At 46.5% G+C, this 17,303-nt stretch overlaps 1 protein-coding gene across 1 annotated transcript in view; it reads right to left on the reverse strand.

The window, feature by feature from the left end:
* The window catches only part of LOC115121094 (probable E3 ubiquitin-protein ligase MID2), a 187,213-nt gene that overhangs the window by 55,587 nt on the left and 114,323 nt on the right, over positions 1 to 17,303 (reverse strand). Inside the window, 2 exon segments of the mRNA XM_065019097.1 lie at positions 3,167 to 3,175; positions 16,382 to 16,481. Coding sequence (XP_064875169.1) covers positions 3,167 to 3,175; positions 16,382 to 16,481 — 109 coding nt within the window.

Consider the following 17,303-nt stretch of genomic DNA (forward strand, 5'->3'; position numbering starts at 1 on the left):
CCCGACATGATTCACTCTGACCACTACTGGAGGACTTTCCCTAACCCCGACATGATTCCCTCTGACCTCTACTGGAGGACTTTCCCTAACCCCGACATGATTCACTCTGACCACTACTGGAGGACTTTCCCTAACCCCGACATGATTCCCTCTGACCTCTACTGGAGGACTTTCCCTCACCCCGACATGATTCTCTCTGACCTCTACTGGAGGACTTTCCCTCACCCCGACATGATTCTCTCTGACCTCTACTGGAGGACTTTCCCTAACCCCGACATGATTCACTCTGACCTCTACTGGAGGACTTTCCCTAACCCTAACCCCAACATGATTCACTCTGACCTCTACTGGAGGACTTTCCCTAACCCCAACATGATTCACTCTGACCTCTACTGGAGGACATTCCCTCACCCCGACATGATTCTCTCTGACCTCTACTGGAGGACTTTCCCTAACCCCGACATGATTCACTCTGACCTCTACTGGAGGACTTTCCCTAACCCTAACCCCGACATGATTCACTCTGACCTCTACTGGAGGACTTTCCCTCACCCCGACATGATTCTCTCTGACCTCTACTGGAGGACTTTCCCTAACCCCGACATGATTCACTCTGACCTCTACTGGAGGACTTTCCCTAACCCTAACCCCGACATGATTCACTCTGACCTCTACTGGAGGACTTTCCCTAACCCCAACATGATTCACTCTGACCTCTACTGGAGGACATTCCCTCACCCCGACATTATTCTCTCTGACCTCTACTGGAGGACTTTCCCTAACCCCGACATGATTCCCTCTGACCTCTACTGGAGGACTTTCCCTCACCCCAACATGATTCACTCTGACCTCTACTGGAGGACTTTCCCTAACCCCGACATGATTCCCTCTGACCTCTACTGGAGGACTTTCCCTAACCCCGACATGATTCTCTCTGACCTCTACTGGAGGACTTTCCCTAACTCCGACATGATTCCCTCTGACCTCTAGGTGAGGACTTTCCCTAACGCCAACATGATTCCCTCTGACCTCTAGGTGAGGACTTTCCCTAACCCCGACATGATTCCCTCTGACCTCTAGGTGAGGACTTTCCCTAACCCTAACCCCAACATGATTAACTTCTTGACGCACCCTATCCCATTAGCGGGATCATTTTCATCAACACCCGCTGAAATGCAGAGCCAAATTCAAATAAAATTACTAAACATATTTCAGTTTCATGAAATCACAAGTGCAATATAGCAAAACACAGCTTAGCTTGTTGTTAGTCCACATGTTGTGTCAGATTTCGAAAATATGCTTTACAGCGAAAGCAATGTAAGCTTTTGTGTGAGTTTATCGATCACTAGACAAAACATTATGAACACCTAGCATCAAAGTAGCTTGGTCACGGAAATCAGAAATGCAATAAAATTAATCGCTTACCTTTGATGATCTTCATTCACAAGACTCCCAGTTACACAATAAATGTTCCTTTTGTTCCATAAAGATTATTTTTATATCCAGAATACCTCCATTTGTTTGGCGCGTTATGTTCAGAAATCCACAGCCTCGAGCGGTCACAAGATTGCAGATGAAAAATCCAAATAGTATCCGTAATGTCCACAGAAAAAGGTCAAACGTTTTTTATAATCAAGCCTAAGGTTGTTTTTAAAATATATAATCGATAATATATAAACCGGGACAATCACTTTTTCAATAGGAGAGGGAGAGAAAATGGCTGCCCCACTCTGTTGCCCAAGCAAAACTCATGCGAACACCCAGCTATCCACTGACGCAATGTTATCTTTCTCGCTAATTTTTTCAAAATAAAAGCCTGAAACTATGTCTAAAGACTGTTGACACCTTGAGGAAGCAATAGGAAAAGGAATCTGCTTGATATGCCTTTAAATGGAGCGAAGGCAGGCTATGGAACATGGAGCTTTCAAAATAGAAGCCACTTCCTGGTTTGATTTTCCTAAGGTTTTCGCCTGCAATATCAGTTCTGTTATACTCACAGACAGTATTTTGACAGTTTTGGAAACTTTAGAGTGTTTTCTGTCCTAATATGACAAGTATATATGCATTTTCTAGTTTCTGGGCCTGAGAAATAGGCAGTTTCAAATAGGTATGTTTATCATCCCAAAAAATCAAAATACTGCCCCCTACACTCAAGAAGTTAACTCTGACCTCTAGGTGAGGAATTTTCCTAACCCTAACCCTGACATCATTCACTCTGACCTCTAGGTGAGGACTTCCCTACCCCTAACCCTGATATGATTCACTCTGAACTCTAGGTGAGGACTTTCCTAACCCTAACCCTGACATCATTCACTCTGACCTCTAGGTGAGGAATTTTCCTAACCCTAACCCAGACATGATTCACTCTGACACCTGAAACATCCGCTCCTTGAGCCACCTGCCCGGCCGCTTGGTCTCTACCACTAAATCCTAGGCTGGATTAATGTTTTATCGTTCACTGGAAAGATGTATTACTCTCTTCTGACACATAATGGCAACCGAGGGAGCCCGGCCCCCTTGGCTAAAATGCACTAGCAATTTTCTGAAATGCACTGGGCAGGGTTCTTATAAGGAAGAGATGGAGAGAGATGGCGTGGACATTAAAAAGACAATTCTAGAGTTATTGTACAGTAATGAGGTGGAAGAACATGTCTAGCTACCGATTCTGGTAATGAATGAAAGATACTCATATATCTCATATAGTTACTAGCTGGGTCTGATCTCATATAGCTACTAGCTGGGTCTGATCTCATATAGTTACTACCTGGGTCTGATCTCATATAGTTACTACCTGGGTCTGATCTCATATAGTTAATAGCTTGGTCTGATCTCATATAGTTAATAGCTGGGTCTGATCTCATATAGTTACTACCTGGGTCTGATCTCATATAGTTAATAGCTTGGTCTGATCTCATATAGTTAATAGCTGGGTCTGATCTCATATAGTTAATAGCTGTGTCTGATCTCATATAGTTAATAGCTGGGTCTGATCTCATATAGTTAATAGCTGGGTCTGATCTCATATAGTTACTAGCTGGGTCTGATCTCATATAGTTAATAGCTGGGTCTGATCTCACATAGCTACTAGCTAGGTCTGATCTCACATAGTTACTAGCTGGGTCTGATCTCATATAGTTAATAGCTGGGTCTGATCTCACATAGCTACTAGCTAGGTCTGATCTCACATAGTTACTAGCTGGGGAGTATCATGTTTTATTAATGATCTCAATTCCCTCATTAAACCACAACAGCAGTGGCACCACGTCTCACTGAAAACACTGATATCTACTCACACACAGGGAGACATAGTTTTGGCAAGTTAGTACATCTACTTTGTGCATGACACAAGTCATTTTTTCAAAAAATTGATTACAGACAGATTATTTCACTTATAATTCACTGTATTACAATTCCAGTGGGTCAGAAGCTTACATACACTAAGTTGACTGTGCCTTTAAACAGCTTGGAAAATGGCTTTAGAAGTTTCAGATAGGCTAATTGACATCATTTGAGACAATTGGAGGTGTACCTGTGGATGTATTTCAAGGCCTACCTTCAAACTCAGTGCCACTTTGCTTGACATCATGGGAAAAGCAAAAGAAATCAGCCAAGACCTCATAAAAAAATTGCAGACCTCCAAAAGTCTGGCTCATCCTTGGGAGCAACTTCCAAATGCCTGAAGGTACCACGTTCATCTGTACAAACAATAGTACGCAAGTATAAACACCATTGGACCATGCAGCCGCCATACCGCTCAGGAAGGAGACGTGTTCTGTCTCCTAGAGATTAACGTACTTTGGTGCGAAAAGTGCAAATCAATCCCAGAACAACAGCAAAGGACCTTGTGAAGATGCTGGAGGAAACAGGTACAAAATTATATATATTCAAAGAAAAATGAGTCCTGCAGAGACATAACCTGAAAGGCAGCTCAGCAAGGAAGAAGCCACTGCTCCAAAACCGCCATAAAAAAGCCAGACTATGGTTTGCAACTGCACATGGGAACAAAGATCATACTTTTTGGAGAAATGTCCTCTGGTCTGATGAAACAAAAATTGAACTGTTTGGCTATCATGACCATCGTTATGTTTGGAGGATAGAGGGGAGGCTTGAAAGCCAAAGAACACCATCCCAACCGTGAAGCACGGGGGTGGCAGCATCACGTTGGGGGTGGCAGCATCACGGTGCTTTGCTGCAGGAGGGACTGGTGCACTTCACAAAATAGATGGCATCCTGAGGATGGAAAATTCTGTGGATATATTGAAGCAACATCTCAAGACATCAGTCAGGAAGTTAAAGCTTGGTTGCAAATGGGTCTTCCAAATGGACAATGGCCCCAAGCAAAATGGCTTAAGGACAACGAAGTCAAGGTATTGGAGTGGCCATCACAAAGCCCTGACCTCAATCCCATAGAAAATGTGTGGGCAGAAATGATAAAGCGTGTGCAAGCAAGGAGGCCTACAAACCTTACTCAGTTACACCAGCTCTGTCAGGAATGGGCCAAAATTCATCCAACTTATTGTGGGGAGCTTGTGGAAGGCTACCTGAAAATGTTTGACGCAAGTTAATCAATTTAAAGGCAATGCTACCAAATACTAATTGAGTATATGTAAACTTCTGACCCACTGGGAATGTGATGAAATAAATAAAAGCTGAACTAAATAATTCTCTCTACTATTATTCTGACATTTCAAATTCTTAAAATAAAGTGGTGATCCTAACTGACCTAAAACAAGGAATTTTTACTAGGATTAAATGTCAGGAATTGTGAAAAACTGAGTTTAAATGTAGTTGGCTAAAGTGTATGTAAACTACCGACTTCACCTGTGTAAAAGGTGAAAGAGAGCAGAAAACAGCAAGGAGCCCCAGATAACAGTGAGGGCCTGGGTTCTTTTAAAGGCCCATTCTGTGATATTTAAACCGTTCTTGATCATTTAAATGAATGATGACCCATTGATTTATAGCAGGAAAATAAGTTTCCGTTTTGTTTAGTTGGGCCTTTAAAGTGAACAGAATGGTGCAGAGAGGAGCGAAGAACTGGCTGTTGTTTGTCACAGCAGTGATTAGTGCTGGTCTCTCCTCCAGCCTGACAGATTAAATAGGATTCATGGTGAGAGGCTGTTGTTTGTCACAGCAGTGATTAGTGCTGGTCTCTCCTCCAGCCTGACAGATTAAATAGGATTCATGGTGAGAGGCTGTTGTTTGTCACAACAGTGATTAGTGCTGGTCTCTCCTCCAGCCTGACAGATTAAACGGGATTCATGGTGAGAGGCTGTTGTTTGTCACAGCAGTGATTAGTGCTGGTCTCTCCTCCAGCCTGACAGATTAAATAGGATTCATGGTGAGAGGCTGTTGTTTGTCACAGCAGTGATTAGTGCTGGTCTCTCCTCCAGCTTGACAGATTAAATAGGATTCATGGTGAGAGGCTGTTGTTTGTCACAGCAGTGATTAGTGCTGGTCTCTCCTCCAGCCTGACAGATTAAATAGGATTCATGGTGAGAGGCTGTTGTTTGTCACAGCAGTGATTAGTGCTGGTCTCTCCTCCAGCCTGACAGATTAAATAGGATTCATGGTGAGAGGCTGTTGTTTGTCACAGCAGTGATTAGTGCTGGTCTCTCCTCCAGCCTGACAGATTAAACGGGATTCATGGTGAGAGGCTGTTGTTTGTCACAGCAGTGATTAGTGCTGGTCTCTCCTCCAGCCTGACAGATTCAATAGGATTCATGGTGAGAGGCTGTTGTTTGTCACAGCAGTGATTAGTGCTGGTCTCTCCTCCAGCCTGACAGATTAAATAGGATTCATGGTGAGAGGCTGTTGTTTGTCACAGCAGTGATTAGTGCTGGTCTCTCCTCCAGCCTGACAGATTAAATAGGATTCATGGTGAGAGGCTGTTGTTTGTCACAGCAGTGATTAGTGCTGGTCTCTCCTCCAGCCTGACAGATTAAATAGGATTCATGGTGAGAGGCTGTTGTTTGTCACAGCAGTGATTAGTGCTGGTCTCTCCTCCAGCCTGACAGATTAAATAGGATTCATGGTGAGAGGCTGTTGTTTGTCACAGCAGTGATTAGTGCTGGTCTCTCCTCCAGCCTGACAGATTAAATAGGATTCATGGTGAGAGGCTGTTGTTTGTCACAGCAGTGATTAGTGCTGGTCTCTCCTCCAGCCTGACAGATTCAACAGGATTCATGGTGAGAGGCTGTTGTTTGTCACAGCAGTGATTAGTGCTGGTCTCTCCTCCAGCCTGACAGATTCAACAGGGCTCAAAAAGAAGTAAGTGTCTAAGCGCACGTCCACAAGTCACAAGGGACCTCCCTGTCCTGTCCTGCACTCTCCAGCAAAAAGAGCATTGAGGTCTGTTAAAATATGGATGGTTTTGGCATATGCTTCAACTAAGTGCTACAACACTCTGACTACTGTACACAACACCAAGCCGATTATACTGTCAACACAACCGAACACACAGGCAAAACCAACATATATTCAAACTGTTGTCAAAGAAACAACAGAGAAACAAACAATTATCAGTTTATCAATGATGGTATCTGTCAAACTCTAAAAGGAGAGATATAGCTGAAGGCAGCTATGGCATCACTATAGAACCCCACCGGCAGAATCACAGTCCTCGTTTTGATCATATCATCTTGGAGAGAGAGAGATAACTGTATGCAACGCAGCAACAACAGAAGAATTCAGGTCACACCAGAACTGTATAGAGCCCCATGCAGCCAGTCAGCCCTCTGTTGTTGTGATGCATTATTAGTGAGCTGTGTTTCTCCCTCCTTTCTCCCTGAAGTGTTACAGAACAGAGACAAAGAACTCTTCCATCTCCTCCTAGCAGGGAGGCTTCTGGGAAGAAACGAGCACGCACACACACACACACACACACACACACGCACATAGCAGGTTTGACCTCCATTAGCATAGTACGTTAGCATTACCCCACATAAGGTATACTATGCTTCTCCTCAGAATAACCAAAGCCTTTCACACAAACCTCACAACAGAGAATAGCCAGCAACAAGCATCCATAAGTAAATCCATTTTTTTTTTTTTTTTAAAAATAAGCTTTTAACAGTTTGTTTTAACACGGGGCAAGTTCTCTTGATGGCCAAGTCAGTCGCATAGCTTCATCATTTATTATGAATACAAGAGGAACAGATTGTTGTGGAGCTGATTCCGTATGCAGGCAGAGGAGGACGACACCAGTTAGGAGACAGAGAGGAGGACAACACCAGTTAGGAGACAGAGAGGAGGACAACACCAGTTAGGAGACAGAGAGGAGGACAACACCAGTTAGGAGACAGTTAGGAGACAGAGAGGAGGACAGTTAAGTTAGGAGACAGAGAGGAGGACAACAGTTAGGAGACAGAGAGGAGGACAACACCAGACAGACAACACCAGTTAGGAGACAGAGAGGAGGACAACACCAGACAGAGAGGAGACACAACACCAGTTAGGAGACAGAGAGAGGACAACACCAGTTAGGAGACAGAGAGGAGGACAACACCAGTTAGGAGACAGAGAGGACAACACCAGTTAGGAGGACAAACACCAGTTAGGAGACAGAGAGGGAGGACAACACCAGTTAGAGACAGAGAGGAGGACAACACCAGTTAGGAGACAGAGAGGAGGACAACACCAGTTAGGAGACAGAGAGGAGGACAACACAGAGGGGAGGACAACAGTTAGAGACAGAGAGGAGGACAACACCAGTTAGGAGACAGAGACAGGAGGACAACACCAGTTAGGAGACAGAGAGGAGGACAACACCAGTTAGGAGACAGAGAGGAGGACAACACCAGTTAGGAGACAGAGAGGAGGACAACACAGAGGGAGGACAGTTAGGAGACAGAGAGGAGGACAACACCAGTTAGGAGACAGAGAGGAGGAAACACCAGTTAGGACAGAGAGGAGGACAACACCAGTTAGGAGACAGAGAGGAGGACAACACCAGTTAGGAGACAGAGAGGAGGACAACACCAGTTAGGAGACAGAGAGGAGGACAACACCAGTTAGGAGACAGAGAGGAGGACAACACCAGTTAGGAGACAGAGAGGAGGACAACACCAGTTAGGAGACAGAGAGGAGGACAACACCAGTTAGGAGACAGAGAGGAGGACAACACCAGTTAGGAGACAGAGAGGAGGACAACACCAGTTAGGAGACAGAGAGGAAAAGGGAAGAGAGGAGGACAACACCAGTTAGGAGACAGAGAGGAGGAAAAGTTAGGAGACAGAGAGGAGGACAACACCAGTTAGGAGACAGAGAGGAAAAGGAGAGAGGAGGACAACACCAGTTAGGAGACAGAGGAGGAGTTAGGACAGAGGAGGACAACACCAGTTAGGAGACAGAGGAGTTAGGAGACAGAGAGGAAAAGGGAAGAGAGGAGGACAACACCAGTTAGGAGACAGAGGGAGGACACACCAGTTAGGAGACAGAGAGGAGAGACAACACCAGTTAGGAGACAGAGAGGAGGAGACAACACCAGTTAGGAGACAGAGAGGAGGACAACACCAGTTAGGAGACAGAGAGGAGGAAACACCAGGGAGACAGAGAGGAGGACAACACCAGTTAGGAGACAGAGAGGAGGAGACAGAGAGGAAAAGGGAAGAGAGGAGGACAACACCAGTTAGGAGACAGAGGGGAGGACAACACCAGTTAGGAGACAGAGAGGAAAAGGGAAGAGAGGAGGACAACACCAGTTAGGAGACAGAGAGGAGGACAACACCAGTTAGGAGACAGAGAGGAGGACAACACCAGTTAGGACAGACAGAGAGGAGTTAGGAGACAGAGGGAGGACAACACCAGTTAGGAGACAGAGAGGAGGACAGTTAGGAGACAGAGAGGAGGACAACACCAGTTAGGAGACAGAGAGGAGTTAGGAGACAGACAACACCAGTTAGGAGACAGAGAGGAGGAAGCAAGTTAGGAGACAGAGTTAGGAGACAGAGGAGGACAACACCAGTTAGGAGACAGAGAGGAGGACAACACCAGTTAGGAGACAGAGGAGGACAACACCAGTTAGGAGACAGAGAGGAAAAGGGAAGAGAGGAGGACAACACCAGTTAGGAGACAGAGAGGAGGACAACACCAGTTAGGAGACAGAGAGGAGGACAACACCAGTTAGGAGACAGAGAGGAGGACAACACCAGTTAGGAGACAGAGAGGAGGACAACACCAGTTAGGAGACAGAGAGGAGGACAACACCAGTTAGGAGACAGAGAGGAGGAGTTAGAGACAGACAACACAGTTAGGAGACAGAGAGGGAGGACAACACCAGTTAGGAGACAGAGAGGAAAAGGGAAGAGAGGAGGACAACACCAGTTAGGAGACAGAGAGGAAAAGGGAAGAGAGGAGGACAACACCAGTTAGGAGACAGAGAGGAGGACAACACCAGTTAGGAGACAGAGAGGAGGACAACACCAGTTAGGAGACAGAGACAGAGAGGACAGAGGAGGACAACACCAGTTAGGAGACAGAGAGGAGGACAACACCAGTTAGGAGAGGAAAAGGAAGAGAGGAGGACAACACCAGTTAGACAGAGAGAAAAGGAAGAGAGAGGACAACACCAGAGGAGACAGAGAGAAAACCAGGGAAGAGAGGAGGACAACACCAGTTAGGAGACAGAGAGAGGGACAGGACAACACCAGTTAGGAGACAGAGAGGAGGGAAAGAGAGAAGGACAACACCAGTTAGGAGACAGAGAGGAAAAGGAAGAGAGGAGGACAACACCAGTTAGGAGACAGAGAGGAAGGAAGAAGAGAAGGACACACCAGTTAGGAGACAGAGAGGACAAGGAGACAGAGAGGAGGACAACACCAGTTAGGAGACAGAGAGGAAAAGGGAAGAGAGGAGGACAACACCAGTTAGGAGACAGAGGGGAGGACAACACCAGTTAGGAGACAGAGAGGAGGACAACACCAGTTAGGAGACAGAGAGGAGACAGAGAGGAGGACAACACCAGTTAGGAGACAGAGAGGAGGACAACACCAGTTAGGAGACAGAGAGGAAAAGGGAAGAGAGGACAACAGAGTTAGGAGACAGAGGGAGGACAACACCAGTTAGGAGACAGAGAGGAGGACAACACCAGTTAGGAGACAGAGAGACAGAGGGAGGACAAGAGACAGAGAGGAGGACAACACCAGTTAGGAGACAGAGAGGAAAAAGGAAGAGAGAGGACAACACCAGTTAGGAGACAGAGGGAAAAGGAAGAGAGGAGGACAACACCAGTTAGGAGACAGAGGAGGACAACACCAGTTAGGAGACAGAGAGGAAAAGGGAAACAACCCAGTTAGGAGACAGAGAGGACAACACCAGTTAGGAGACAGAGAGGAAAAGGGAAGAGAGGAGGACAACACCAGTTAGGAGACAGAGGGGAGGACAACACCAGTTGCCACAGAGGGAGGACAACACCAGTTAGGAGACAGAGAGGAGGAGTTAGGAGACAGAGAGGAGGACAACACAGTTAGGAGACAGAGAGGAGGACAACACCAGTTAGGAGACAGAGAAGGAGGACAACACCAGTTAGGAGACAGAGAGGAGGGAAGAGAGGAGGACAACACCAGTTAGAGACAGAGAGGAGGACGAACACCAGTTAGGAGACAGAGAGACAACACCAGTTAGGAGACAGAGAGGAGGAGGACAACACCAGTTAGGAGACAGAGAGGGAGGAAGAGAGGAGGACAACACCAGTTAGGAGACAGAGAGGAGGACAACACCAGTTAGGAGACAGAGAGAGGAACCAGTTAAGGAGACAGAGAGAAGGGAAACACCAGTTAGGAGACAGAGGGAGGACAACACCAGTTAGGAGACAGAGGGAGGAAAGTTAGGGAGACAGAGAGGAGGACAACACCAGTTAGGAGACAGAGAGGAGGACAACACCAGTTAGGAGACAGAGAGGAGGACAACACCAGTTAGGAGACAGAGAGGAAAAGGGAAGAGAGGAGGACAACACCAGTTAGGAGACAGAGAGGACAACACCAGTTAGGAGACAGAGAGGAGGACAACACCAGTTAGGAGACAGAGAGGAGGACAACACCAGTTAGGAGACAGACAACACCAGTTAGGAGACAGAGAGGACAAACCAGGGAACAGAGAGGAGTTAGACAGACACAGTTAGGAGACAGAGAGGAGGACAACACCAGTTAGAGACAGAGGACAACACCAGTTAGGAGACAGAGAGGAGGACAACACCAGTTAGGAGACTGAGGAGGACAACACCAGTTAGGAGACAGAGATGAAGACAGAGGGAGGACAACACCAGTTAGGAGACAGAGAGGAGGACAACACCAGTTAGGAGACAGAGAGGAGGGCAACACCAGTTAGGAGACAGAGAGGAGGACAACACCAGTTAGGAGACAGAGGGAGGACAACACCAGTTAGGAGACAGAGGAGGACAACACCAGTTAGGAGACAGAGAGGAAAAGTTAGGAAGAGAGAGGACATTAGGAGACAGAGAGGAGGATAACACCAGTTAGGAGACAGAGAGGAGGACAACACCAGTTAGGAGACAGAGAGGAAAACACAGGGCTGAGAGGAGGACAACACCAGTTAGGAGACAGAGGGAGGACAACACCAGTTAGGAGACAGAGAGGAAAGGGAAGAGGAGAGGAGGACAACACCAGTTAGGAGACAGAGAGGAGACAGAGAGGAGGACAACACCAGTTAGGAGACAGAGAGGAGGACAACACCAGTTAGGAGACAGAGAGGAAAAGGGAAGAGAGGAGGACAACACCAGTTAGGAGACAGAGGGGAGGACAACACCAGTTAGGAGACAGAGAGGAGGATAACACCAGTTAGGAGACAGAGAGGAGGACAACAACAGTTAGGAGACAGAGAGGAGGACAACACCAGTTAGGAGACAGAGAGGAGGACAACAACAGTTAGGAGACAGAGAGGAGGACAACACCAGTTAGGAGACAGAGAGGAGACAGAGAGGAGGACAACACCAGTTAGGAGACAGAGTTAGGAGACAGAGAGGAGGATAACACCAGTTAGGAGACAGAGAGGACAACACCACAGAGAGAGACAGAGGACAACACCAGTTAGGAGACAGAGGAGGAGACAGAGAGGATCACCAGTTAGGAGACAGAGGGAGGACAACACCAGTTAGGAGACAGGAGGAGGACAACACCAGTTAGGAGACAGAGAGGAGACAACAACAGTTAGACATTAGGAGACAGAGAGGAGGAAGACACCAGTTAGGAGACAGAGAGGAGGACAACACCAGTTAGGGAGACAGAGGAGGACAACACCAGTTAGGAGACAGAGGAGGAGAGGACAACACCAGTTAGGAGACAGAGAGGAGGACAACACCAGTTAGGAGACAGAGAGGAGGACAACACCAGTTAGGAGACAGAGAGGAGGACAACACCAGTTAGGAGACAGAGAGGAGGACAACACCAGTTAGGAGACAGAGGGGAGGACAACACCAGTTAGGAGACAGAGAGGAGGACAACACCAGTTAGGAGACAGAGGGAGGACAACACCAGTTAGGAGACAGAGAGAGGACAACACCAGTTAGGAGACAGAGGCAACACCAGTTAGGAGACAGAGGAGAGGACAACACCAGTTAGGAGACAGAGGAGGACAACACCAGTTAGGAGACAGAGAGGAGGACAACACCAGTTAGGAGACAGAGAGGAGGACAACACCAGTTAGGAGACAGATTAGGAGGACAACACCAGTTAGGAGACAGAGGGGAGGACAACACCAGTTAGGAGACAGAGAGGAGGACAACACCAGTTAGGAGACAGAGAGGAGGACAACACCAGTTAGGAGACAGAGAGGAAAAGGGAAGAGAGGAGGACAACACCAGTTAGGAGACAGAGAGGAGGATAACACCAGTTAGGAGACAGAGAGGAGGACAACAACAGTTAGGAGACAGAGAGAGGAGGACAACACCAGTTAGGAGACAGAGAGGAGGACAACACAGAGGGAGGACAACACCAGTTAGGAGACAGAGAGAGACAGAGAGGAGGACAACACCAGTTAGGAGACAGAGAGGAGACAGAGAGGAGGATAACACCAGTTAGGAGACAGAGAGGAGACAGAGAGGAGGACAACACCAGTTAGGAGACAGAGAGGAGACAGAGAGGAGGATAACACCAGTTAGGAGACAGAGAGGAGGACAACACCAGTTAGGAGACAGAGAGGAGGACAACACCAGTTAGGAGACAGAGAGGAGGACAACACCAGTTAGGAGACAGATGGAGGAAGACACCAGTTAGGAGACAGAGAAAAGAGGACAACACCAGTTAGGAGACAGAGAGGAGGACAACACCAGTTAGGAGACAGAGAGGAGGACAACACCAGTTAGGAGACAGAGGAGGACAACACCAGTTAGGAGACAGAGAGGAGGACAACACCAGTTAGGAGACAGAGAGGAGACAACACCAGTTAGGAGACAGAGAGGAGGACAACACCAGTTAGGAGACAGAGGGGAGGACAACACCTGTTAGGAGACAGAGAGGAGGACAACACCAGTTAGGAGACAGAGGGAGGACAACACCAGTTAGGAGACTGAGGGATTAGGAGACAGAGGAGGACAACACCAGTTAGGAGACAGAGAGGAAAAGGGAAGAGAGGAGGACAACACCAGTTAGGAGACAGAGAGGAGGACAACACCAGTTAGGAGACAGAGAGGAGGACAACACCAGTTAGGAGACAGAGAGGAAAAGGGAAGAGAGGAGGACAACACCAGTTAGGAGACAGAGAGGAAAAGGGAAGAGAGGAGGACAACAACAGTTAGGAGACAGAGAGGAAAAGGGAAGAGAGGAGGACAACACCAGTTAGGAGACAGAGGGAGGACAACACCAGTTAGGAGACAGAGAGGAAAAGGGAAGAGAGGAGGAAGACAAACACTTATTGGAACACTTTCCTCTCCTCAGGAGTTGATGAATAACACAGAGATCACTTCATCTGATGGTCTGAATGAATAGTTAGTTACACTGTGGTTCTCCGGGCCCAGACTAACGGGAAATTGAGAATGCGTCCCAAATGGGACCCTATTCACTATTCAGTGCACTATGGACCCTGGTCAGCGTACTAAATAGGGAATAGGGTGCCATTGGGACTCACATAGAGTTTACTGTTTAATAAAGGATGAATAGTGTTGAGAGGGATGGAGAGAATTATACCAGCGTTCCATCTGTCGGCCATTACTGTCACACAGGGCTGAGGGATGGAGAGCATTAAACCAGCGTTCCATCTGTCGGCCATTACTGTCACACAGGGCTGAGGGATGGAGAGCATTAAACCAGCGTTCCATCTGTCGGCCATTACTGTCACACAGGGCTGAGGGATGGAGAGCATTAAACCAGCGTTCCATCTGTCGGCCATTACTGTCCTGTCACACAGGGCTGAGGGCTGAGGATGGAGCGAGGGGTAAACTAGCGTTCCATCTGTCGGCCATTACTGTCACACAGGGCTGAGGGATGGAGAGAATTATACCAGCGTTCCATCTGTCGGCCATTACTGTCACACAGGGCTGAGGGATGGAGAGCATTAAACCAGCGTTCCATCTGTCGGCCATTACTGTCACACAGGGCTGAGGGATGGAGCGAATTAAACTAGCGTTCCATCTGTCGGCCATTACTGTCACACAGGGCTGAGGGATGGAGAGCATTAAACCAGCGTTCCATCTGTCGGCCATTACTGTCACACAGGGCTGAGGGATGGAGCGAATTAAACTAGCGTTCCATCTGTCGGCCATTACTGTCACACAGGGCTGAGGGATGGAGAGCATTAAACTAGCGTTCCATCTGTCGGCCATTACTGTCACACAGGGCTGAGGGATGGAGAGAATTAAACTAGCGTTCCATCTGTCGGCCATTACTGTCACACAGGGCTGAGGGATGGAGAGAATTAAACCAGGGTTCCACCTGTCGGCCATTACTGTCACACAGGGCTGAGGGATGGAGAGAATTAAACTAGCGTTCCATCTGTCGGCCATTACTGTCACACAGGGCTGAGGGATGGAGAGAATTATACCAGGGTTCCATGTGTCGGCCATTACTGTCACACAGGGCTGAGGGATGGAGAGCATTAAACCAGGGTTCCATCTGTCGGCCATTACTGTTACACAGGGCTGAGGGATGGAGAGAATTAAACCAGGGTTCTGTCGGGATGGCAGGGGGTGATGCTATGGGGATCTGCCCCAAATGGCATCCTATTCCTTATATAGTACACTACTTTAGGCCTTTTTCAAAAGTAGCGAACTATATTTATTTATTTATTTAACTAGGCTCAGGTAGGGGCGAGGAGAGGGACGGAAGCTATATTGTTACACTGGCAATACTATAGTGCCTATAAGACCATCCAATAGTCAAAGGTATATGAAATACAAATGGTATAGAGAGAAATAGTCCTATAAATACTATATTAACTACAACCTAAAACCTCTTACCTTGGAATATTGAAGTCTCAGATTAAAAGGAACCACCAACTTTCATATGTTCTCATGTTCTGAGCAAGGAACTCAAACCTTAGCTTTTTTACATGGCACATATTGCACTTTTACTTTCTTCTCCAACACTTTGTTTTTGCATTATTTAAACCAAATTGAACATGTTTCATTATTTATTTGAGACTAAATGGATTTTTATTGATGTATTATAATAAGTTAAAATAAGTGTTCATTCAGTATTGTTGTAATTGTCATTATTACAAATACATATTTTAAAGAATTGTCCGATTAATCGGTATCGGCTTTTTTTTTGGGGGGGGGGGTCCTCCAATAATCGGCATCGGTATCGAAAAATCATAATCGGCCGACCTTTAGTTTGAACATCTTGGCCATGTTCTGTTATAATCTCCACCCGGCACAGCCAGAAGAGGACTGGCCACCCCTCATAGCCTGGTTCCTCTCTAAGTTTCTTCTGAGGTTCCGGCCTTTCTAGTGAGTTTTTCCTAGCCACCGTGCTTCTACACCTGCATTGCTTGCTGTTTGGGGTTTTAGACTGGGTTTCTGTACAGCACTTTGAGATATCAGCTGATGTAAGATGAGCTTTATAAATACATTTGATTAATTGACTGATTGAGTTTAAAAGCATAACACTGTCTTGATAATAAGTATTTGAAGTGACTTTCGATGGCATTTGCATTAATGTCAGAGTGGGTAGATAAAGGACAATAGAGCCCTGAGTACCAGACCATTAGGCCCTGATGGAGGGACAATAGTCCTGAGTACAAGACCATTAGGACCTGATGGAGCGACAATAGAGCCCTGAGTACTAGACCATTAGATAGTGAGTTGGGTACTACCAAAGCATGTCCATAGTGCATGAAAGGAGATTACCGTGACTCAGCAGTCACATTGGAATTTGAGACTGAGGTCATGACTGCTGGTGTAGTTTGTAATAGGGTCACAACAACAGCCCTAGACTCACCTCAACCTGTTGACAGATCTGGATGAGTTTAGCCATCTGGTTCTCCAGCTCACTGTTTCTCTTCACCAGGTTGGTGAGGTTGTTCTCCAGGGTTTGCTGTTGGGACAGGCAGAGGAACAGGCCAGTGAGATATTAGAGGGAGGGGACCTAAAATAAATTGCTAAGTGCACCTTTGTGGGGGAAAACCGTTGACCGTGTTCAGTGGATGGCCATCCTATTGCCTCTGACCACAGAACACCGGCCATCATTTTCAATACATTTCCTGACAATACATGTCGACACCCAGCAGGTGATCAACCACACACAGTTGACGGTCATGTCGATCAGTCTTTCCTTTTAAATGAGTGTGAATGGCAATGGATTTCAAACAGGATGAAGCTACTCTACCAACATTGTGTTGTCCCGTGTGGCTCAGTTGGTCGAGCATGACTCTTGCAAAGCCAGGGTTGTGGATTTGATACCACGGGGAACCCATATGGAAAAATGTATGAACTCACTAGTGTAAGTCACTCTGGATAAGAGCGTCTGCTATCTGACAAGCATTTTAAAAATGTAAATGTACATACATACAAATGTATGTTATTACAATTATTGTGGGAAGTGAAAATACAATTTAAAAAAAATATTATTTCAATGTAAATGACCATCTTGATCACTACCAACTGAACTACAGATTACAGTTCCCCAATAAACCATCTGAACTACAGATTACAGTTCCCCAATAAACCATCTGAACTACAGATTACAGTTCCCCAATAAACCAACTGAACTACAGATTATAGTTCCCCAATAAACCATCTGAACTACAGGTTATAGTTCCCCAATAAACCATCTGAACTACAGGTTATAGTTCCCCAATAAACCATCTGAACTACATGTTATAGTTCCCCAATAAACCATCTGAACTACAGATTACAG

This window comes from Oncorhynchus nerka, linkage group LG6, assembly GCF_034236695.1.
Source record: "Oncorhynchus nerka isolate Pitt River linkage group LG6, Oner_Uvic_2.0, whole genome shotgun sequence".
Lineage (NCBI taxonomy): Eukaryota > Metazoa > Chordata > Actinopteri > Salmoniformes > Salmonidae > Oncorhynchus > Oncorhynchus nerka.